The 23,453-nt window shown below is 37.7% G+C and overlaps 1 protein-coding gene across 5 annotated transcripts in view; it reads left to right on the top strand.

Annotated features, from left to right (window-relative positions):
* The window catches only part of LRCH1 (leucine rich repeats and calponin homology domain containing 1), a 240,975-nt gene that overhangs the window by 106,739 nt on the left and 110,783 nt on the right, over positions 1–23,453 (top strand). For all 5 annotated transcript variants that reach the window (XM_072610573.1, XM_072610571.1, XM_072610575.1 and 2 more), the window contains exon 2: positions 11,677–11,821. In XM_072610573.1, coding sequence (XP_072466674.1) covers positions 11,677–11,821 — 145 coding nt within the window. The remainder of the gene's footprint in view (positions 1–11,676; positions 11,822–23,453) is intronic.

The raw sequence follows: 23,453 nt of genomic DNA, 5'->3' as shown, positions 1-23,453 counted from the left end.
CTATGAAAATGAGACCCAGATGAAATAGAGGAACTTGTTCAAGGAAGGCACATAGCTGGTATGTGTAAATGGGACTCAAACTCAGAGATTCTGACTCCCAGACCAGTGCTTTTCCCACTGTCCCATGATGCTCTCTCCACAGCTGCCAATTGGCCAACATAGTTTTCCCTGATCTTTGTGCAAAGTGAAGATACTGTGCAGTTTAAGTAATTTAATCTCTGGATTAAACCTCCAAAAATGTTTAGCAAAAGTAGACCTAATGGGATGTTTGCTTTAGTTCTGTCAAAACTTGAAATTTCCTTAACAAGCATAGAATTGTAAATTCTCTTTTCATTGACAAGGAAACGATGTAATGTTGATAAGCCTAAACCAAGCTTTGGAGTTTTCCAAAAAGAACACTGGTAACGCTAATTTAATGAACTAATGATTATCGCTTCCTTTAATATCCTTTCAAGTTAAGTACATTCAGAGCATCTTGTGGGAAAATGTAGTAATTTAATTATTCAGAGGGAAATTTTGGTTATGGATTTTGCTGTAATTTTATTTCAGAACCTTCTGCACCTACATATTGTCTACCATCACTGCACTGCATGTATTGTTCCTGCTGCTTTCCTGACTGTTATCTGCTTAATGCCTCTTTGAGGTTTTGTTGTTGTTTTTTTTAACATTTTGCGGTCATACTTCCTCATTTGGCTTCCTTGATGTGTCTGTCTACAGTCTGTGACATTGACAGTTTTTGTGATTAGCTTCCGAAATGTTGTCTTCATTAAGATCAAGCAAGTGCTTTTTAAAACTGATTTGTATGTGGCAGATTTTGAATTGGACAAGGCTGAATATATTTTCATTTCAAAATTATTATCATTGTGTGTGTGTTTGTCCTTGGTTGCCGAAGAAGACCATGCCATCAGGGAAACTGACTTGCACTTAACTTTGTTTTGAGTGAGGGAGGGCTGTGCAAGTCACCAGCCTAACTTCTCCTTCAGAGCCATCTGAATCCAGTGACTAGATATTCATCAGGATGCCTGGAGATGACCCAGGATGAGGCAGTTGGGGTTAAGTGACTTGCCCAAGGTTACACAGGTAGTGAGTGTCAAGTGTCTGAGGTGAGACTTGAACTCAGGTCCTCCTGACTCCTGCACTGGTGCTCTATCCACTGCACCATCTAGCTGCCCAGGAGGGTGACATATATTGTTCAGAAATCCACCAAGACAGAAGGCATTCCATGTAAGTAGAAGTATTAGGTGACCGGGAAGATACATCAAGGAAGACAGTGGCCAGTCAAGTCCCAGGCACAGCTTTGTTGCCTTTTAGGGAAAACTAATTGCTATTTCCAGAAAATGGAGAAAACCTGGTACTATCACTCAGAAGGCCACTGGGTTCAAATCCGTGTGATTATGGGTCAGTCAGCCTCTCTAAACTCCAGATTCTTTATCAGTAAGATAAGAATCATAATATTTGTATGTGTCATAGGAATTTTGTAAGGAAAGTGTAAGTAAATCATTTTGCAAACTGTAAAGTGCTTTTAAAATGCCAATTATTGCGTTATTGGTCTCTTTTACTGGAATTTGCAGAAAAGAACAATCTAGTTAATAATTCTGTTAATTGGGTAATTGCAATTTTATAGTATTAAAAATCTTCAAACACAAAAAGCCTGGGAAAGTTTATGATTTAACATTTTTATTAAAACACTTTCTTCTTGGTGAATAACATCTTTGTGATGTTTAAGTTTTGATATTTATATAATCACAAACTCAAAACAGAGTTCTGTTTCATTCTTGATGGTAAGCCTTTAATTTTTTTTTTAATGGGACGAGTAATCCTGGAGTAGTAGAGGAATACATTTTTTATTTCCTCTGTCTCCTCTCCTTAACCCTTTACCTTTTTCTGCTTCTCAGAAAGTCATAGGTTTATGGAGTTAGAGCAGGAAGGAGCCTTAAAGATCATCTAGTGATAGGATCATATATTTGGAAAGTTAGAAAGAACATTAGCCATTGAGTCCTACAACCACATTCTATAGACACTGAGGCAGAGGCTAAATGACTTGCCCAGTGTCACACAGCTAGTAAGTATGAGGTGGGATTTTAATCTAGGTCTTCACTCTAAATTCAGTGCTTTATTACGTCCACCCTGCCTTTTTTTTTTTAATTTAATTTAATTTTTTTTTTAGTTCTAGACCTGGAAGGAACCTTAAAGGCCATCTAGTCCAACCCCCTCAGTTTACAGACAACAAACTGAGTTTCAGCGAAGTTTAGCAACTTGTTCAGGGTGCCACAACTGGTAAGCAGCAGAGTTTTCCAACTTGGAGCCTGAGCTCTTTCCAGTATAGTGTAAAGTCTCCTCATTTTATAGTTGGGGAAACTGAGACCCAGAGAAATAAAGAGTTTTGCCCAAGATCATACTTTCTGTTCTAGGATTTGAACCCAGGTCTCCTAACCTGAAACTGAATGTCATTTCTTTTAGTTTTATTTGGCTAACTTGAAGGTCAGTATTTCTAGGCATCAGGGAATTATAATATTGTTAGAGTCTGTCTTTTCCAGGATGGTAATCCTTTCCCCCAAAAGGCTTGACTATCTACTTAAATGCTTATTTTCACTACTTAGTCCAGGCTCCACAGGCTTCAAGCCTTTCCTGGTCCACCATCTAGGACAGTGCCCTTCTCTCCCTTCCCCTTCCCCCCAAACTCCTTTATGTTTGTTTTGTGTATATTCCATATATACTTACATGTATATGCAGTCTCTCCCATTGGATTGTAAGATCCTTAAGGACAGGGAATGTTTCGCTTTTGTCTTTGTCTTTGTATCCTCCCAGCTTAGCGCAGTTCCTGGAACATACTGTTTAATAAATGCTTTTAATTGTTGCTTTTTCCATGTCTCTGGCAAAACCTTGCAAGATTTAACAAACGACTGTTAAACATTGCTTAAACACTAATGGATTTATTTATAATTCACATAACGACAAGGTATTTATTTACAGCTCATGTAATGTTTCTTCTCTACTACTGTCCTCTTTCCATACCTCACCATGACAGGAAAGTGATTGCTGATTTTTAAAGGTTGTGTTAGTGGATAGTAAGATTTTGCAAGTCATGTCCCCAGTTTGAACAGTTTGGAATGCCAGCCCCTCAGTGTGTGGCATGCGTGAGGACCAGCCTTGGTAAGTGAGGTGGCAGGTCCCTGAAAGCTCGACGGTCAGCTGATGATTTCTTTTCATAAACGACAGTCTTCCTAAGGCTAGAGAGCCTATGATCTTTGCCAGCGGAGGAAATAGCCTCAGAAATGAAATTGCAGGTCCCTTGAGGTACCACAGTAGACTGATGTTTAGAAATTATATAACTGCAAAGTGTCTGAACTAGAGGGGCTTCCAAACAGAAGTTTCATGAAGTCAAGTCATTTAGCCACTGTAAACATTCTCTCTCTCTCTCTCTCTCTCTCTCTCTCTCTCTCTCTCTCTCCCCCCCCCCCCATCTGATGATGATGATGTGTGTGTCTTGTTCTTATTATTATCATCAGCCTCTGGAATTCTCTGTGTCCCTTCCTATCTGACTCCCTTTTCTGTTCATTTTCTCTGGAGCCCTATCTCTCGCAGAAGCCTGTATTGAATAGAGCACCAAGGTTGGGCCTTGCATTCCTTCTTCCTCATAAACTTAGTCTGCTCTGTCTCAGGACACATCCATATGGCAGGTAGCAACTAAAACTTACACGATGAATTCCCTTGGAAGTTTGAAAAAAAAATTTAAGCTAAATCCATAACAGTGACTTTCCCAGGGTCACACAGCTAGTGTCTATGATGGGATTTGAACCCAGGTCTTTGTGACTCTGATTCTGGTGTCATATTGATTATATCACACTGCTTTCTCTTGTAGTCCTAGGATTGGAAGACACCTCAGAAGTCACCCAGTCCAACCCCTTAATTTTGGAGTTAACAAAAAACGAAGTTCAAGAAAGTTAACGAACTTAGCCATGTGGTGAATGTTAGGGCTATGGGACTTGGGGGTACCTCTGATGAGCTTCCATTCTATTTGATATCCCATAGTATTTAGCACCATTCTTGGTGTAGGGGGCACTTAATAAATACTTCTTAGTTGACTAATAATCTGTTAAACTATTAATGATGTATCCTTAGAATTTATAACTGACACATTAAACACTTTTAAGTCATTAACACCAGATCTCAGATAATGAATTTGTGTTCCCCAGGCAATGTCTGAAAATTACAACCTCCTGTATACATAACTTTCTACTGAAAGTAGTGAGCCTTTACAGTAACACATGCAACTCAAAACATAGAATTTTCTGCCATTAAAAAATACATTTATAGAGAGTAATTTTAAAGGCTGTTTGCCCCTTATCACGCTCTTCCCCTCACTCATATATTATGTCCTAGGAGGCTACCTATAGTCTCGGTGCTACCTGACATTAATGTCATCCTGTTGTCACTATCCGCATCCCTGTATTTAATCTTCAGTGAATCCTAGTCAGTGATGGCTATTCTGTAGTTGGTTAGTTCAGATGACTAGAATGACCCAGAGTATCTCATTCCATGGTGTACTTGTAACTCTCTGGGCTTGCCGTGCCACACTTGGAAAATAGTGACTCAAAAAAGGGAGTGTAAAACATATGGTGAGTGTATACAGGCTGCAGCATATTACAGTGATGCCATGCAAAGAAGCATGAAAGACTTCATGGGGGCATACTTGTCTGGAGAAGGGAAACTAGTTGTGAGATGTGAGTGAGGTACAACAGAGAAAGAAGACAGGGCAAGTAGTAGATTACTATCTGGTGACATTAGAGAAACAGAAAATGGGCTCTAGTACATTGGATAAATCTTTAGTAGAGGATTTATGCAAAGATACAAGCATGAGTCTCACAGAATGAAGGCACATGGAGGGTTCGCCTCTTGCACTGCTGGAGGGGTGTTCATATCGATGAGGTCATGTATTTCTCTAAGTATGGGAGCACACATACTCACTGGTAGTATATATTTGTACTGAGTAGAGACCTATCTCTAGGGGGAAAAAAACTAACTAGGTGTTAATAAAAAGAGATAAAGTGCCCATCTGCAGGCCTTAACATTAATGTCAGAGTAGAAGTAGATGTATGGGCATGCAAAAGTACTGCAGGTCTAGAGCTGTATTCCTGCATAATGGATGTATGGAATGAAGCGATAAGACCTCATGCTTGGTGGCAATGGGCAAGCTAGGATTAATGATGAAGAAAATCCTAGGCAGATTTTAGATGAGGAAAGATAAGGAAAATTTTCCTAATGTACCCCCTTATGGGGTAATGAGTTTCCCTGAAGGTCATTATGCTAAAGGACCATCCATTAGGGCACATTTTTACACAGGATTTAAGATTCAGGTGAATATTGGACTGAAGTCCCTTCCAGTTCTTAAGAAGATTTTATGACATGAATTGGAGAAAGAGCTGAGTGCACATGGACATGTACATTGGAGTAGTTCCAGTAGCATTCTGCATAGCAAAATACCTGGACGGTGAGGAAAGCCTGAGCAGCAATGACATATACCATGACATAAGCCTTCACTGGACACATGGTCTAGTTTGGCAAACTAATTGAAAAATAATGGGTTAGAGGGCAAGGCAGCCCATCTTTTACAGGCTGGTTATTGCCATTATATTCTTTGACCACAGACATTAGCATTAAGGAAATGTGGTTGTGATCTCAAGGGAGACTGGACAGATGACTGTAGATGGGTCAGTATAACCCATCCTCACTCCTGGAAGAGACTACTAGAGCACATGCCTCACTATTAAGGAATCAGAAAGAACATCTTTTAATGTCTATGGGTCAGTGCATTTCATTAGGATGGTGAGTCATAAAATTCATTAGTAACACTGTAACATAATATTCCTACAATAGTATTATATAAGCCCAAACTATTTTAACTTGATCTTACTGGAAATGGGAATTATTTTTGTCTTTCAGGATCAGGTCTTTTTTTCTAACCAGAAAACATATTGTAGATAAGGCCTAAAACTTCTTGAGTGGCCAAGCTCTTTGATTTGGTTGTTGTTGTTCACCTATAACTCAGGATGTTGTCGTATGTCAAGTTCAGCTCCTCGTCAGGCACCACCTTCCTTTTTTATAAAACAACATTGTGCCTTTGTGGCAAGTTTTGCTGACCAAACACCAAAATTCCATTGACTGTTTTTCTATCCTGACTTGCTTATTTTGATTCATTTCACTACTTTATTTTGGGGATTTGCAAAGCTTATTTTGGCAGTGGAGAAAGTTATTGTTTTATTTCTGGCTACATGCATTTCACATGAATGATTACAAATGAAGAACATGCTCCAGTTAAAAGACGGAAGCTAGAATAATATGGTCCTTTGCTTCCAGTACTGTATGTGACCTTATGCAGAAATATTTTGTGTTTTGATTCAGTCTTCTTGATTGTGATTTCCACTAAACAGAGGGCTAGAAGAAATAATAAAGCTGGAGTAGTAACAATAGATAACACTTATATAGTATTTGCTGGCTTCAAAGTGCTGTACGTAGCTTTCTCGCTGATCCTAAACAACCTTGTGAGGTAGAGATTACAAGAATTGTTATCTACCTTTTTTTTCCTTTTTAACAAGTAAGGAAACTAATAATCAAAGAACTTACCTGAGGCCACACAACTGTTAAGTGGCAAGGACAAGGATACAGCCAGGCATTATCTCCACCTGTGCCATGGTTGCGTTTTCTGCCTAGCTTTATAGGCTAAGTAAAAGGACTAAATGTTGCTTGTTATTTTTATTAAGCACATATTAGTTACTAGAAATTCTTATTTCATGAGAAAATACAGGGTTAAGGAGTACAAAGTGGATCCCTCATAGAAGCAATACCTCTCCATACCACAATATGTGCAGTCCACATCTGCCACCCAATCAGAATCTTGGTAGTTGTACTGACAGATCTCCAGATCATTCCAATTCTTCATTCCCTCAGTTCTCTCCTAAACCATCAACCCTGCACTAGCCACTCAATCATCTTTTCCCCATCTTGATTTTGTGGTGAACCAATTCAACTCTACATTGTCCTCTTCTTTTGGGTCCCTAGCCCCCTTATCATATAGCTTGATTTTGCCCAGCCAAAACTCAGCCCTGGATTTCTACCACCATCCTCCATCTTTCCTTCTATACAGGTATAGCTGAACAAAGGTGGAGAAAATCATACAACCATTCTGACTGGGTGTACTGCAAATTTATGTTATACAACCTCAACTGGTCCCTCATTACTGGTAGGCAGTCCTTCTGTACCTCCATTATTAACCCACTTTCCCACTTTTTCAGTCTTCTTACACTTTTCTCCCTGCCATGCCTTCTTTGATCCAGTGACACTGGCCTTCTTGTTCCATGAACAAAATACTTTGGGCATTTTGTCTGGCTGTCCTCCATGCTTAGAATTCTCCCCCTCCTCATATCCACCTACTGGTTTCTCTAGCTTCCCTTTATGTCCCAACTAGAATCCCAACTTCTAAAGGAAACCTTTGCCAACTTCTCTTAATTAATGGCTTTCTGTCTCCTAATTATTTTTGTTTATCCTGTATATAGTTCATTTGTACATATTGGTTTCCTTGTTGCTTCCTCAGTTAGATTGTGAATTTTTTGAAGGCAGGGTCTATCTTTTGCCTGTTTGTGACTCCCCAGCACTTAGTACTTGGCACATAGCAGGGACCAATAAATATTTGCTGACTATGTCTGCATTTTGCATACCTGCTATTAAAGACACAGTTTACACCTATTTAGTGGAGGAAGCTTGTTTCAGTTATAGGAAACTGAGCAAAAATACATTATGGACTCACTTCTGCTTTTTCTTCTATAATGTATAAGTATTTATTTTTTATTTAGGAAGATGAGTGATGGAAAATCTGGACTTCACAAGTATAGCCTCAAGAGAAGACAGGGAAGATACTATAGTTTTTTTTGTATGCTTTGAAAATCTATCTTGTGGAAGAAGAATTAGGCTTGTTCTTTGTGGCTAAGATGAATGGGTAGAAGTTTGAAGGAAACAGATTGTGTCTTAATATAAAGAAGAATCCTCTAGTAATTAAATCATTTTGGAAAATGTAGTGGGCTGGTATATCATGTATAATCCTATTATTATCATAATATTTTTAGAAAATAGTAACTTACTCAGCTTTGCATGAAAGCCTGTCAGTGGCTTCCTTGTTACATTGTAGTTACTTCTTATGTATTTTTTTTTCTCATGAATGGTTTTATATAATTTAGCATGGCAGTTAATCTAAACATTTGAATGAGGAAAATCTTTGGGTCTCTTTTTTTTGTTCTGATTTCAGCTTTGTTTCAGTTTTAGAAGTGAACTCCTTATGAACTCTTTTTCTGAGAGTTACTAAATGTATGAATTATACTATATTTGTATGCATAACTTTATCCATTTAAGCCCATCACTGATCCTTCTAAGAATCTAAACATATTTTTCACAAACTTTTTTAATATTGCTATTTGCAAAATTTAGTCTCATAGTATCTTTTTTATTCCTCATGCCTATTTCAGTGCTTTGTACAAGTAGGAGCTTAGTAAAGTGTTTGTTCAATTTAAATAAAACAAAGTATAGTTTTTTTAGGGAAGTTATCCCATAATTTGTTTTCTAAATACTAAGATTTTCACAATATTTGAAATGAGAAAAATTCCTAACTAATTAATGAGAAGGTAGATTACTGGATTAATTTTGTGCTTAATTATTATAATTATAGCAATACAAAAAAAATTTATCAGGAATCTACTATTTGTCAGGAACTGTGCTAGGTGCTAAGAGGTGCAAATACAGTAAAGGAAATAATTCCTGCTCTTGATTATCTTGTATTAGAAAAGGAGTAAATAGGCATTCAGTGGGTGTGTATGCTGTAAATTTAGGATAAAAGTTTTGTTTATGATGAAATAAAATTTAATCTGAGCATACTGTTTACTTTTCATTGACAATAAGATACTCATGGAATGCTGAAAGTTCTAAGAGGTGTTGTCTGAACCTTCTTATTCAGTAAAGGAGGACATTGGGACATCCTCAGAGTGGTTTCAGTGATTTGTTTTCAAAATCACATTTTGAGTTAAAGGCCTAGAGCTTTGGTCTCCTGACACCCACTGAACATTTTTTTCCACTACAAATCTTAATATAAGTCCTGTTCTCTTTTCAAGGACTTCATTTGTGAGATAGACTTTCCACATTGTGACTTTTGCTGAAAAAAACAGCATCAGTGACAAGGACATTATTTAATGAAAACCATCTTTAGGATTTGCTTTCACCAGTTGCTAAAGCCTCCTAATCGTGTTTATTCTACATCATTTATACATTCATCTTTACTGAAAAGATCTAACATTTGTTAGGAAAAAACAGGCTTGAGACTTAACCCAGGCCATTGCTTAATTTTCTTTGAGAAAACAACATACACATTGTCAACACTTTCTGGGCAATTCTCCAGTGTTGCAGCATATTAAGAGCCTCACATTAAGTAACGAGTTTCAGGAAGAAAAAACTCTAGAGGTTTCTGGAATTTTTTTCCCATTAGGCTTTAAATGTTCATAAAAGGAAGTTAGCTGTATTTCCCTTACCTTAATGTGTGGTGCTCTGGATTTATTTAGATATTCTTTGCTCACTTCAAATTAACTGAATTTCTGTGCTTATCAAAGTAGGATGGTGGTGATGAGAGAAAGGGAGGAGACGATCATAATGCAATGATTTTTTCAATAAGCAGTCTACATTGGTTGAGTACCATGGGTGGTACAGGAAACTGTAATTCTTGACCTTTTATTCCTACATTATATTTCACTCTTCTTAGAAGACACAGCTGCTTATACATAGATATTGAGGAGTGACAACCTTTCTGGGTCTCAGTTTCCTCATCTTTATAGGAACTGCTGAGATTTTTTGAAGTGGAGGAGTTATTGATTTTGAATTCATATTTTATAAGAAACATTTATTTTAAGTACTTACTACAGTCAAAGCAAAATTTTAGCAAAAATCTTATAATTTTGCCCTTAAAAATTATTTCAGAAACATGCCTACTTCTAAAGTAAAATAACAGTAAATCATAAGATTTCTATTGCTTAAATTATTTTTATTTTGTTAAACATGTTTTATACTAGCCATATTGCAAAAGAAAACACGAAATAAAAATAAAGTTGCTTTTTTTAACGTATTCTTTAATCTGCTTCAGAGTTCATTAGTTCCCTTTCTGGAGGTGGATAGTATTTTTCATTATGAGTCCTTTGGAATTGTCTTGGATCATTGCCTTGATCAGAGTAACTAAGTCTATCACAGTTGACCATCCTAGCAATATTGCTATTACTGCATACAGAGTTCTCCTATAAACCGTAGGCTTTTTAGAGCTGGAAGGAACCTTAGAGACTACTCCAAACTCCCCTCATTATTTCATAAATGTAGAAAATGAGACCCTAAGAGATGAAGTGATTTGCCCAAAGTCACACAAGCTTTAAGTGGTAAGGCCAAGAGTCAAATGCAGGTTCCAGGGTTAAATAACTATTCTAGCTTGAAATTTAGTGCTTTTTTCATTTATAAGGCAGTTAAAATATACATTTCCAAATATTTTTTATCTAACAGTATTAGAAACAATCCCTGTATATCTAATCTATTGCCACAATTTTTTGTTTGTTTGTTTTGACCCTCCCCGCATCTATCTCTACTTACCATAACCTCTGGTCGAGGCTCTTATCACCTCTTGCTTGGACAATTGTTATAGTCACCTAAATGGCCTCTTGCCTCAAATGTTCTCTACTGCAATTCATCCCCCCCCACTCACCTTTCAAAGGCATTTTTCTACTGCATAGGCCTTACCATCTCACCCTCTTCCCACCCCACTCCTAACTCCTTTTTAAACCTCAGTATTTCTCTCCTACCTCCAGGGTACTCCATCTCCTCTACTTTTTATAGTGAGCACTCCCCCTGCCTCTGCCTGGTCTTCCACCTCACCTCCAACTTTTAGCTCCCTGCACTTCTTTCTAGACTCAGCTCAAGCACCACCTTCTGCAAGAGATTTTTCCTAGTTCCTTCATTGTCTGTACCTAGTTATCTGCATGCCATCTCCTCTTTTAGAATGTAAGCTCCTTGAGGGTAGTTACTACCTTTGCCTTTCTCTGTTTATTCGGGCACAGTGCCTGGTATATAGTAAATGCATAATAAATACTTCTTGACTTGACTTGGTAGTGAGAGCATCATAAATAGAGTGTGCTGGACTTGAAGTGAGGAAGACTTGGACTTGAATGTCACCTGGGACAGTTGTTTAATCTGTTTGGGTTTCAGTTTCCTTAAACATCAAATGGGAGTAAGAATATTTGATGTATGAAATAGGAATAATAAGCCTTTAACTTCATATGGTTGTTATGAGACTCAGATGAGATAATATGTTAAAACATTATATACATGTCAGATATTATTACTGTTACTTTCAATTTACAGATTTGCACAGAGGGCGAACAAAAAGCTTTGTAAATTGTTAGCAGAATGTATACTGATTCATTCCTACTGAAGTTGCTGTAGGCAATGCAGGTTGCCGCATACACGATAATGCTATCGTTTTTTAAAAGAACTGTTTTTCTTTAAATCGGAAAGTATGCCAAATAAGAAAAATCTGCTTAGAAAGGTTGTATCAATTATTGTTGCACACTCACCAATACAGATTTTATTTTCTCTTTCTCTTAGATCTCTCCAAGAACAGATTGATTGAAGTTCCCATGGAATTGTGCCATTTTGTATCTCTAGAGATACTAAATCTGTATCACAATTGTATCAGAGTTATTCCAGAGGCCATTGTCAACTTGCAGATGCTAACGTACTTAAATCTGAGGTAGGTTAACTGAACAGAGTTGTAAGGGGAAAAAAGCAGATCGATAATTTTTAAACGAAGTAATGTTCATGCTTTGATTTCCCACACTTTGATTTTTAAATTTGTTAAGGTTGTTAATATTGTTTTAGGCTTACTTGAACACAGCCATGACTGTTTTTATTTCTGTATTTTATTTTGAATTATATTATATTATCCGCATTTTTCTTCCTTCCTATTTGTGGTCTTTATGCTGGTTGGCTTATGGCGTTTATAGAGGGGATTAGTATGGTTATTCATTTTGCCATAGTCTCTCATTTTCCTCCTTCTACTTTCCTCTTTGCCCAGAAATATGTAAAGATCCGATATACAGTTGAATGAACAATCTCGAGAGTCTCTAGACCTTGGTCGTGTGTGTGTGTGTGTGTGTGTGTGTGTCTGTGTGTGTGTGTGCTGGATGGACACTGTGAATGGACACATACCAATTTGAGCCCAAAATTGAATTAGAAGAGAGGAAAGCACAATAGGTTTCTTCAAGAAATTGTGAATTTCTTCTCAGTACTCTTTACATTCACTCAGAGCTTGGTTATGTGTGTGTGTGTGTGTGTGTGTGTGTCCTAGATAGATACTGTGAATGGACATGCACCAAGTTGAGCCCAAAATTGAATTGGAAGAAGAAAGCACAATGGGTTTCTTCAAGAAATTTCAAACTTCTTCTCAGTACTCTACATTCACTGATGTGGGCACACTAGAAATACTAATACTTTAAGAGTGGAGAAGCCAGCCCTGCTAAAATCTAGCCTCAGAGTCAGGGAAGAAGTGAGCCAGGTGTAGGAGAAGAATTTAGTTCTTGAGAAAAGTTTTCTCTTTACCTTTTCCCATGCTTTTTTTGAGCTCTCTTCAAAGTTTTTTTAAAGCTTTCCCTTATGATACTTGTTGACCTTTGCTCTCATGGTGGTATTTAACCTTAGACAGAATTTATTGCATGTTTTTGGGCTACAGTGTTCCCATCCCAAGTAACCTGACTGAGCAGACCTAGTACGGGCATGGCTGGAGCTGCTACTGGCTTTGTGTAATATACACAGACACTCTTCACCAATTTAGAACCCATCTAGGCTTCCCCTCCGAACTCAGTCTTGCAGGTTGGATTCCTTGGGAGACAATTATTCCAGGTTCAAGTAGTGTGAGTCTGCATGCAGTACTAAAACCTTTACTCATGAGCTCCCACCAATGTGTCTTGTCTTTTCCTTTTCCTCTCCTCTCCTCTCCTCTCCTCTCCTCTCCTCTCCTCTCCTCTCCTCTCCTCTCCTTTCCCTCTCCTCTCCGCTCCAAGACAGACCTTTACTAAAAAAGCCTTTGTTTTGTAAGACCAGTAGTACCTTAACACCCTCCCATTGAACCGGCACACTTTCTTCCCAAAGATACATCTTAGGGGAGAGAGTGGGTACATAGAGTTCACAAGTTGACAGACATTTAAATAAGGAAAACAAGTGACCAAACCATGTTCAAGAAGGGGCAACTCATGCCTCCATTGTTGGTAGGACTTCAGGGCCACTGATGTCTATGAACACATACTTTGGTCTTACCACCTCCATTAGGGAACTCTCCTGGCCCCTGCCAATCATATTCTATTAGATATTGTTTCACTGTTTAATTCCCTGTCTTCAAATGCTGCTATGCATTTTTTAAAAGAATAAGAACCCCATGCACACTAGGATCAGGAGGAACCTTCCAGTTTCATTCCTTTACAGCCTCAGCTGTGGGTCTGTCTCCCAAGTAGCAGGGTACTCCCATGCTCTTTCTTTTCAGTGACTGTTTGACTCATTGGTGAAAATTAAAATTGACATGGGACCACTAAACTACACTCCTGTGGGCTCCGTATTGACTAAGTTTTTAAATGTCATGTTCTCTGTGTTTTGTTGTCTTTTTATTTTTGTAAATATTTCCCAATTACATTTTAATTTGGTTCAGCAGCACTCAAGAGTGAACCGTCTATTTAACATCTCTGCTCTACAGTAATGCAGCCATGTGTTTCTACTGAAAGATTCCATTGCCAGGGGGTAAGAGGAAGTGGGGGGAAGAAGGAAAGAGAATTTCTCTCCCGTTTTTTGCATTCTCTAAGAAACACATGGCAAAAGGAGAACAAACTTTCAAGTCCCGAGTTCTTCCTCCATACCTGACTCATTTCCTCTTCCTCTACTGCACTCAGCTAGAATTGTTCTTTAAAACTTCCTGTCTGAGCTCTTTGCATCTCATTTCTTAGCATTCTTAGCCCCATCACATTTAAACTGTCAGTCCCTCCAGTTCACCTTCTCTAGTGAGTGAGTGGAGAAAAGGGCAGTAGGTCCATTGTCTTTGCCAGTCCTTAGCTGAGTTCCCTGATCTTTTTCATGGACTATTTCAAGTCTGAAAGGAGTGCTTCTCTACCTTTCCTCTCTCTTTGATCTGTTCCTTATATCCTGTCATTTATCAAGTAGTTGGAGGGAGACTCATTTGATCAGAGGTCCATCTCATCACTTTCCCCCAATATAGTGAGAATGTCTAAAATTTCTCTGAATCAGATCATAAATTCTGTGAAAGAATTTGTTTATATGAATTTGATTGATCAAAAAAATCTTTCCTATCAACTTTTGAGAGCCATTTGTGAAAGTGAAATAATGTATATGAAGTATCACAATATTTTGAAAGCTAGCTAATATCTGATCTGAAATTTTTTCTATATTCTAATCTACCTTCATTTGTCTTAACTAACAAAAAGTATCTTGTTTGATAATTCCTTGTTTTTCCAGGTAGCTAGATCATTGACTGTTTAAAGGTTATAATAATAGCTTGTTCTTATGCAGTGTTGTATAGTCTGCAGCATGCTTTTATATAAATTATCTCATTTGATTGATAGCACAGCCCTATGAGCTAGGCAGAGAAGCTGTTTTGTGAATTTCTAAAATGAGACAGCTGAAGGCCAGAGAGTTTAGTTGAGTGGCCCATAGTCATATGGTTGGCTAGTGATACAGCCAAGATCATAACCCGGCTTTTCTGACTCCTGTGACAGAACTGAATAATTTTTTAAGGAATTTAAAGTTAATACATGGCTCTAAGCATACAGATTTAATATTAAATATTCTTTCAAACTAAATGATCAGGAAGATTGTAACATTTATCACATTCAAATGCCAACCCATTTCACACTTCATTTAAATATTGGATTTAATTAAAATATGTCTCAATAATCCAGGCTTTGAAATTCAGCATTCATTTAACAGTTATTATGAGCAAACGCACCGTGTTAAGGATAGGAGATACAAATAGAAAAGTAAAACAATCCCTGCTCTCAAGGAGCTCATCTGATCATCTAATGGGGAGACAATCTATCTGGGGGTTTCAGACACAAATGAGAAGGAAAGATCCTGTGGCCCTTGGGATGCAGGGACCAAATAAATGGTAATGGTGTTTTGTTTTTTGTTTTTTTTTTTTACTATCATCTCCACTGATAAAATCCTATCAGTTTCTGATGTCAGACTCTTTGACAGTACCAAGGACACTGGTGGCAAGAACTTTCTTTTCTGGATCTCACATAGCTGTGTGTGTAAACCTGCAGAAGCATTTGTCAGGCTGCATCTCCACAAGGGCTGCTTCCAAGAATGATTGCTAAGGCTACTGTGCTGGGAAGCATTTCTGTTCCCCAGACTCTTGAGTTCAGGGTACTGGATTTTCTCCATCAGTATCTGAGGGGAAGATACTGATCAAGATGGTTGTGATGGTTTATGTATCACATGCTCCCTCCTGTTTCTCCTTTAGGATTCCTGGGAAAAGCACAATTCTGTGTTACTCCCTACTCAGTAAACTCCAGTGGTTCTCTATGACTGCCTGGATCAAATTTAAAATTCTGCTTTTGATGTTCAAAGCCTTTTGTAAGCCTCCCCCCACTCCACCCCCCACACCTTTCTTGTCTAGGTGTACCTTACCCCTCTATCCATGTGCTTTGCTATACGGTGACACTGAACTTGTAGTTTCTCAGAAAAAACACTCCATCTCCCAACTCCAGGCATTTTCTCTGCCTATTCCCTATGCATGGAGTGACCTCCATTTCTATTGCTTACTTCCCTGGCTTTCTTCAAGTCCCAGCTACAATCCCACCTTCTGCCAAAAAAAAAAAAAAGTCTTTCCTGATCCCTTGTAATTCTCTTGTCCTCTCTCTAGTGTTCATTCACAATCTGTCCTGTATGTAGCTTGTTTATAAAGTTACTTCTATGTCATATCTCCATCTGGATTGTGAGCTCCTTGAGGATGAACTCTTTCTTTTGCCTCTTTTATTAATTTATTTTTCCCTTAGGGCTTAGCACATAGCAGGCATTAAAAAATGTTTATTGACTTTGATTAACTTGCTGCTTCAGCTATGCTAGCTTGACCGGCTGCCATGTGAATAGCTGTTAGTGAAGATGGCTGGTCCCTTCTCCATGAGAGTTTCTTCCCCATGTGATGACTCTGAGGGCTGGGCTACAAGCAGGATGGTGGTCCAGGGAGTGTTGCCACTCCCAGGGCTCTTATTGCTTATCTACTTTTTGTGGCAGTGGATCAGTAGTTGTCACTGGTGGTGTTGAAAAAAGTGGGTCCTATCTCCACAACAACCTCTCCCCTCAATGACTGTAGAGGCTAAGCTGGAAATAGGTCCAGGGTTTGGGGGGATGATATACTGCCCTTGCCAAAGCTCTTGGGTTTGTTGTGCTAGGCAATCTGGGGACTTGAGGGGAGATGGTAGTCAAGGTGCTGGTGGTAGTGGTGGTTTCACTTGTTTGGAGTGATGGAACAGCATAAGCAGGAAGTGTTTCTGGATAAAATATTTGCTTTTAGTTTATGAAATAATTCAGGAAATGTCATACATATCTGTTTGTAATAAATGTAACAATGTCTTCCCTCCCCCTTTTAGAATGATCATAGATTTTATACTGTTGGAGCCTGAATTGATAATAATCTTTTGGATTATTTTCAAAATTTTGTTCATCATCTAATTAAATATGCTTAAAACTAAAAACTATGTGTTTTCTTTCACATTCAACAATTATTATTCCACACTGAGGATTTAAAGACAAAAATGAAATGATCTCTACTTTCATGGACCTTAAATTTTATGTACCTTGAGTGGAAAGATGCCATACTTAGGTGAATTAAACTCATTGGATAAATTCTAAGTAGATCTATATAGCCTTTGGGTAGGAGTTTTTATCTTGAGTTCATGGACAGGGATAGGGAAAAACCATGTCTTAATTTCAAAATACTTGATTTCCTTTGTAATCAATTAAAATGAAATTAAGATATAACTTTATCATATTCCATATTATTTAATTTTATTATATGCATTTAAAAGCATTATTCAGAGAAGGGGGCCTTTAGGCTTTACCAGATAGCCAAAGGATCCATGACACAAAAGAGATAAAGAACCTCTACTTTAGGAATGTCTAAAATACCCTGTACATAGTATATTCTCAAAAAATATTTTATGATAATAGTTATAGATTAGTAGCTTAACTAGATTGTTACGTGTGGCATGTTCCTTGAGAGATGGATGGTGACTTTAAATGCCAAATGACTTTATGCCAGTAAAATGGATCCTTGGCTAGAAATGATTAAGTTACAAAGTAGAGAGATATTTAATCAATGTGAGAAGATCTTTACTGGGACAAACTGTCCAACATTTGAAAGTTTCATGTTTTCTAAGATGATAGAAATATTAGACATAGGGAAAATATTCTTTAGTTGAAGTTTATATAAGTATACACTTAGAGAATTCAGGATTTTTAATTACCTCCACTCACATTCACACTCAAAGGTTATGTTGGTTTAGTAAATGTGTGATCATGTCTCCTTGCTGTTATAAAGTTATGTTATTCCAAGAAATGTGGCCAAGAATAATAAAAATGATCAGCTGTTACCACCAAATAGGAACAAACACCTTGGGCTTGTGAATAACACTCAGAAGTGTCTTAAAATTTAACATCTGTTTTAAAAGTTTTAATGAGGCAATTTGGTGATACTGTTTAGAAATCTTAGAACTTTAAGTTGTAAGGGACTCCATATGTTGTCTAGGCTAGTCCTATTCCTAATATCACTGACAGATGTTCATCTAAGCCTTTGCTTGAACACCTCTCTTTGGATTCTGATTTTGTCATCCACACCATTAGCAGTTTTTCCAGATTCATCCAAATCATGGGGGTAGAAAACCCAACTTCACAGGGTCTGAGTCTGCAGTCTACATCAGGCCACCAAATACTGTCCTCAAGCTTTAAATTCTTCCATTAATTAGCACTCCAGTTAAGAACAAGTTTTTCAGCAAGTTAATGATCCTCTTAAGTATGTGCTCATCTAATCTACATTTCTCTGTCTTTTCCATGAGTATAAAATGGGAGATTTTGTTAAATGTTTCCCATTTTGTTGAATTCCAGGCCTCATAATGTAGTGGAAATAACAATACAGAAATTGTGGTTGGAAGAACATTCATTTAATCATTTTTCAATTTCAAATTAATGTCAACAAACATTTATTAAGAATTTACTATGTGCAGATACTTTCAAGGTTGCTGATCTGTTGTTTCTGGAATAATTTCCTTTCTTCTTCATCTTGAAAATTTGGTGAATATGAGACTGTTTGTAGTCTAGTGTCCATTTATATTTCTCCTCTTACAGTCTACCCCAGTAAACTCAAACCCAATGACATTACAACTATTTCATCTGCTGGTTCTATCAGCTCTTATAGTTGATCTGGACCAAGAAACTTGAATTCCTTTAAAGCATACAGAGACTGTAGTGGCACAGTGGATTGAATTCTGACCTGAAATCTAGAAGACCAGAGTTCAAATACTATGCCAGGCATTTACTAGCTAGCTGTGTGATGATGAGCAAGTCATTAAGGCTCTGTCCACTTCAATTTCTTTATCTATAACATAGCACCTACCTCCAACGGTTTTTGTGAGGATCAAATGAGAGACTATCAGTAAAGCATTTACAAGGCTTAAAGAGCTATATGAACGCTATTTATTATTATTGTAATAATACTGGTTATTATTCTTCATATGATGCAGTAGAACAAACACAGAACTTAGAATCAGAAAACTTACTTTGGTTTAAGTTCCAATTCTGCTGTTTGCTGCTTGGATGGCCATGGACAAGTCATTAAGTTTGAGCTTTCTTAATTTGTAAAACTGATAATAATAATATGATACTCCTAACATGAAAGAGTTGTTGTGAGAATTTATACTTTAAATAGTATAAAATGATTTATAAACATTTTAATTACTGTCTTCTTCAGGACTTTCTTTTTTTCCTCTTAGTCATTCATGTATGTCTCTTTCTTGTCTAAAGATTATTCTGAACAGGAAAAATAAAAGAAACATAAGAGATGACTGGTTTTACTCCCTCTCTGTTCTCTTTGAAGATCACAGCATCTGCCTTTGTGAAGTGCACCTTCCAAAAATCAAATTCAGTGACAAAATATAATACCATGGGTAAGCACCTACTGTACCACTTGATTAAATATTGATTAAGTGCTTACTATGTGCCAGGTATTACAAGTTCTTGGAGATGCAAAGAAAAGGCATACAGCTCCTGACCTCAAAAAAAAGTGTGTTTGTGTGTGTGTGTAAAATTAATCTGCATAAAGAATGCACACAGAATAAATAGAAGGTAACCTTAGAGAGGAAGACACCAGTAGCTGGAAGGACCAGAAAGGCCTACTGTACTTGAACTAAGTCTTGAACCACACTAGGGATGAGGAGCATTGCAGACATGAAGAACAGCCAGTGCAAAGACATCAGGATTGACAATAAGAGTGTTTTTGTGTGAGGAACATAAAATAGGCTATTAATTTTGAAATGTAGAGTATGTGCAGGAGAGATGTATAAGAATCCTGGAGAGTTAGGACAGGGACAGGTTGTAAATAGCCTTAAGGGCAGGTAGGTAATTTTTTTTACCTTATTACCCAGAGGTAATAAGGAAACTTAAAAATTAGTAGAGAGGGAGGCTTAGGCCCATGCTTTAGGAAAAACACTTTGGTGGTAATAGGGAAAATGGATTGGATAGGGGGAGTGTTTGAGGCAGAGAATCCAGTTAGAAAGCACCTGTAGTCTTGGCAAGATGTGATGAGAGTCAGAACTAAGACAGTGGCTGTATGAGTGGAGAAAAGGGGATGTATGCAAGAGATATGGCGGAGAAAAGAAAATGACCTAATTTGGCAGCAGATTAGGTATATGAGATGAGCAGGACTGAGGAGTTGAAGATGATAAGTCAGCTAAAAAAGTGTTGGTAACAAGGGATGTCAAAAAAGTTGCAGGGATGATGATTGGGGCCATAGGGGAGTAGATTGACATACTCCATCCATGGACAGTGGCAGAATTGATTTCATCATGGTTCCAGAATTTGAGGGGATAGGAAGGATATGGTGCCCAGCAGCCAGGTAGATGAAGGTGGTTTGTTTGGAGAATAATAAGAGAAATGAAACATAGAGATTGGGGCTTTTCTGACTGAATTAGTTGTCCAGGAAAAGCAGACATCAATCAGAACATTGGGATCCCAGCATGGAAGTTTCTTCAGGGCAGCAAGACAGTTGGCAAAGTCTGGGGAAGTCGTGACAGAAGAATAGGGAGTAAAGTAAACATGCAGACAAGAGAAATATGTTCAGAAATTTCAGAAGTCTGAGTCTAGTAGTGGATATTTTGCTTCATCTCAGAGAGGTCTAGGATTCTGTAGGTTTTCAAATAAATTGAAAGGGTTATAAAATTTTTGACAGTAAGGATCCCCATTCTTCCAGCAAAACTCGAGAGTAAAGATGCTCAGAATTAAGCCACACTGTGTTTATTAGAAGTTCCAGTCACTTAAAGAGCATAGGAATGAATTCTCAGAAATTCCCTTTAAAGGGAAGGGAAGCTTCTTGGATAACGCTCTTATTATACTGTAAAAGGAATCTTTCCTTTGGCTGTTTGCTGTGCAGTCTGTCATCCTTCTTGGCTGCTGAAGTAATGCAGTTTCCTTCTGGTGGTATAACCTGTATCCCTGCATTCTTTTGGGGATTGGCCTGGGAAAAGATATTCATATCACCTCCTAGAAATACAGACCTCTACCTGTGGCCCTGGGAGAGGCACACTGGTTTTAGGATCTCCTCAGAAGTCACTGTCTTTTTTTTTGAAAAAAGAAAGCCAATCTTCATTTTAAGACAGTTAAACTAAAAGTTATTTTCCATTGGCTCTCTTCATACCATAGAAGTGCACCCTCTTCTCATAAAGATGTTTCTGAGGGACTCTTTACTTTCAAAACATTGCTTCTATTCTGGTTCTCCAAAGACTCATTTTTTATCTGAATGACTTTGACCAAGTGACTTAACTTTTATGGTTATTAGTTTCCTCATCCAGTTTTAAACTCTGACCTATGAAAGACTCAATGGTTATTTTATTTTTTACCCAAGTAGGTAAAAACACCAGTACAAGCAGGTGGTTGTTCCCTACCCATTGTAGAAGGTCTGATCTTATTCAGAGTAAAAAATCAGAATCCTTCAGAAAAGCCATTTTGAAATGGGTGAGGGTATCTGGGGAAGGAACATTTGCAAGCAAAACAAAAATCTTGATCTTCAAGGGGAGGAATAAAAGAAAATAAATAGAAACTGTGGGGCTGCCCACCATTTCTGGAAAGGCTGAACAAACTGTGGCATATGAATATAATATTATGCTGTAAAAAATTATGAAACAGATGATTTCAGAAAATCCTGGGAAGTAAAAACTGAAAAAGAATGAAATCAGCAGATCTAGGAAAAACATTTATATAACAACACGTGAAGGAAAAACAGCTTTTAAAGGCTTAGGAACCCTGATCAAATCAATGGCAGCCACTTCCCCAGAGTAGCTATAATGAAGCATGTGACCCACCTCCTGACAGAGACGTGATAGACTCAACCAATGTTCAAGGGGGCAAATGCATTTTTGAACATGGCTACTGCATGGATTTATTTTGTTTATTCTGTTTTGTTTTAAAGGTTGTTGTTTGATTTTTTCCATTGGAGGTTAGAGAAGAGGAGAATTAGCAATAGAGATGCCAAAATAGGGCCATTAAAAGATTTTTTTTGTTGTTTTTAATGCAGGGAAGAGTAGCACACGGGTGACTGAGGCTGAAGGAATGCTTAAAACTCAAGTTCTGAGTTGTCGTGGGCTGTGCCAATCAGGTGTCCACACATGATTCAGCTTCAGTATGGTGAGCTCCAGAACATGGAGCCACCAGGTTGCCTAAGGAGGGGAAAACTGCTTCCCCAAGTGAAAAAGGGAGCAACCCAAAGCTAATCATGGGATTAGACCCATGAGTAGCCTCTGTACATCCAGCCTGGGTGAAATAGGGACACCTTGCCTCTTGAAAAATAAAAAATAAAATGCACAGAAAGAGAATGTCAGGAAGTTCAGAAGGAAGGACAGAGAAGCTTGACAATTTTGAAAGTAATATACTGAATTTATGCTTTTTAAAATAGTTTTAAAACAAAAGTTATAAAATGAACAGGGTTTAATTTCTAGTCTTCTTGCATTCAGATATGTATATACAAATGTTCATTTTGGCTTAAGTCAAAAAAAATACGATTATTTACAGGTGAAGTGGATGAATATGGAGAAGGCAGCGTTCTATAAAATGGTGCACTCTGAGTAAATACATGCTGCTAGAGTCATGTTGCTGTAGGAACCAGAAAACACCTCAAGTATTTTACAGTAATTTCACAGCGGAGCACCTGGCCCCTCCTCCTTCTTCTGCGAGTTCCTTAAAGCTTAAGGGTAATGTGTGCTAACCGGCCATTTTCCATTATGCTTACAGGCAACTGTAGTTGGTGGTCTCCTGGAGAGATTTCATAGTACTTACTAGTAAATCATTATCAAGAAATGGGCTCCCTAAATATAGTAATTGAGCAGGCTGTTGAGTAAATGAATAAATAGCTAGATATTTCTTATCAGATTCCATTCCTTTTAGCAAAGCCTATTTTTGGTAAGACTGTTGTAGGGTTTTTTTCCATTGCACATATCACCTGATCATAGAGGTTCCAACTCTACAGTGTACATGCTGAAGATGTACAATGCAGACACAAAAGAGGGGTCATTATGGGTTTAGGAACTAGGTCATTGTCAGAATGTGTTGGTCCTGTTCCCCTGTCCTGTCTTCTAAAGTTATGAAAATTGCCCATGCGCATCTCAATCCATTTATGATTAAGAAGGTAAATCCTGCAGTCACTTGAGGCACATAAACATTAAGTAACTTTCCCAAGGTGACATAGCTAGCAAGCATCAGGGGCAGGATTTAAACATAAGTCTTCCTGACACCAAGCCCGACAATCATTCTGTTATACACAACTACCTCTGTCTTCTAAATAATCCTATGGAAATTTGCTATGTGATCGTAATCCTCTCTCTCCCACCAAAATGCCCTGCATGTAGTAGGGTCTTAGTAAATGTTTATGGAAAGAATGAATGAGACCAAATACCTCTTTTCTGTGTTATTTTCATAAAATCATAGAATTTTCAAGCCAGTGACTTGCTAAATAACTATAAAATCATTTTACCATCATCAGTTATTTCTTGCATGCCTACTAAGTACACTGCATTATACTAGATGTAATTGCTTATTACAGATGCGGAAAAAAATAAGGT

The sequence above is a fragment of the Notamacropus eugenii genome, chromosome 5 (assembly GCF_028372415.1).
Source record: "Notamacropus eugenii isolate mMacEug1 chromosome 5, mMacEug1.pri_v2, whole genome shotgun sequence".
In the NCBI taxonomy this organism is placed as follows: domain Eukaryota; kingdom Metazoa; phylum Chordata; class Mammalia; order Diprotodontia; family Macropodidae; genus Notamacropus; species Notamacropus eugenii.
This window is presented reverse-complemented; position numbering and strand designations above follow the sequence as displayed.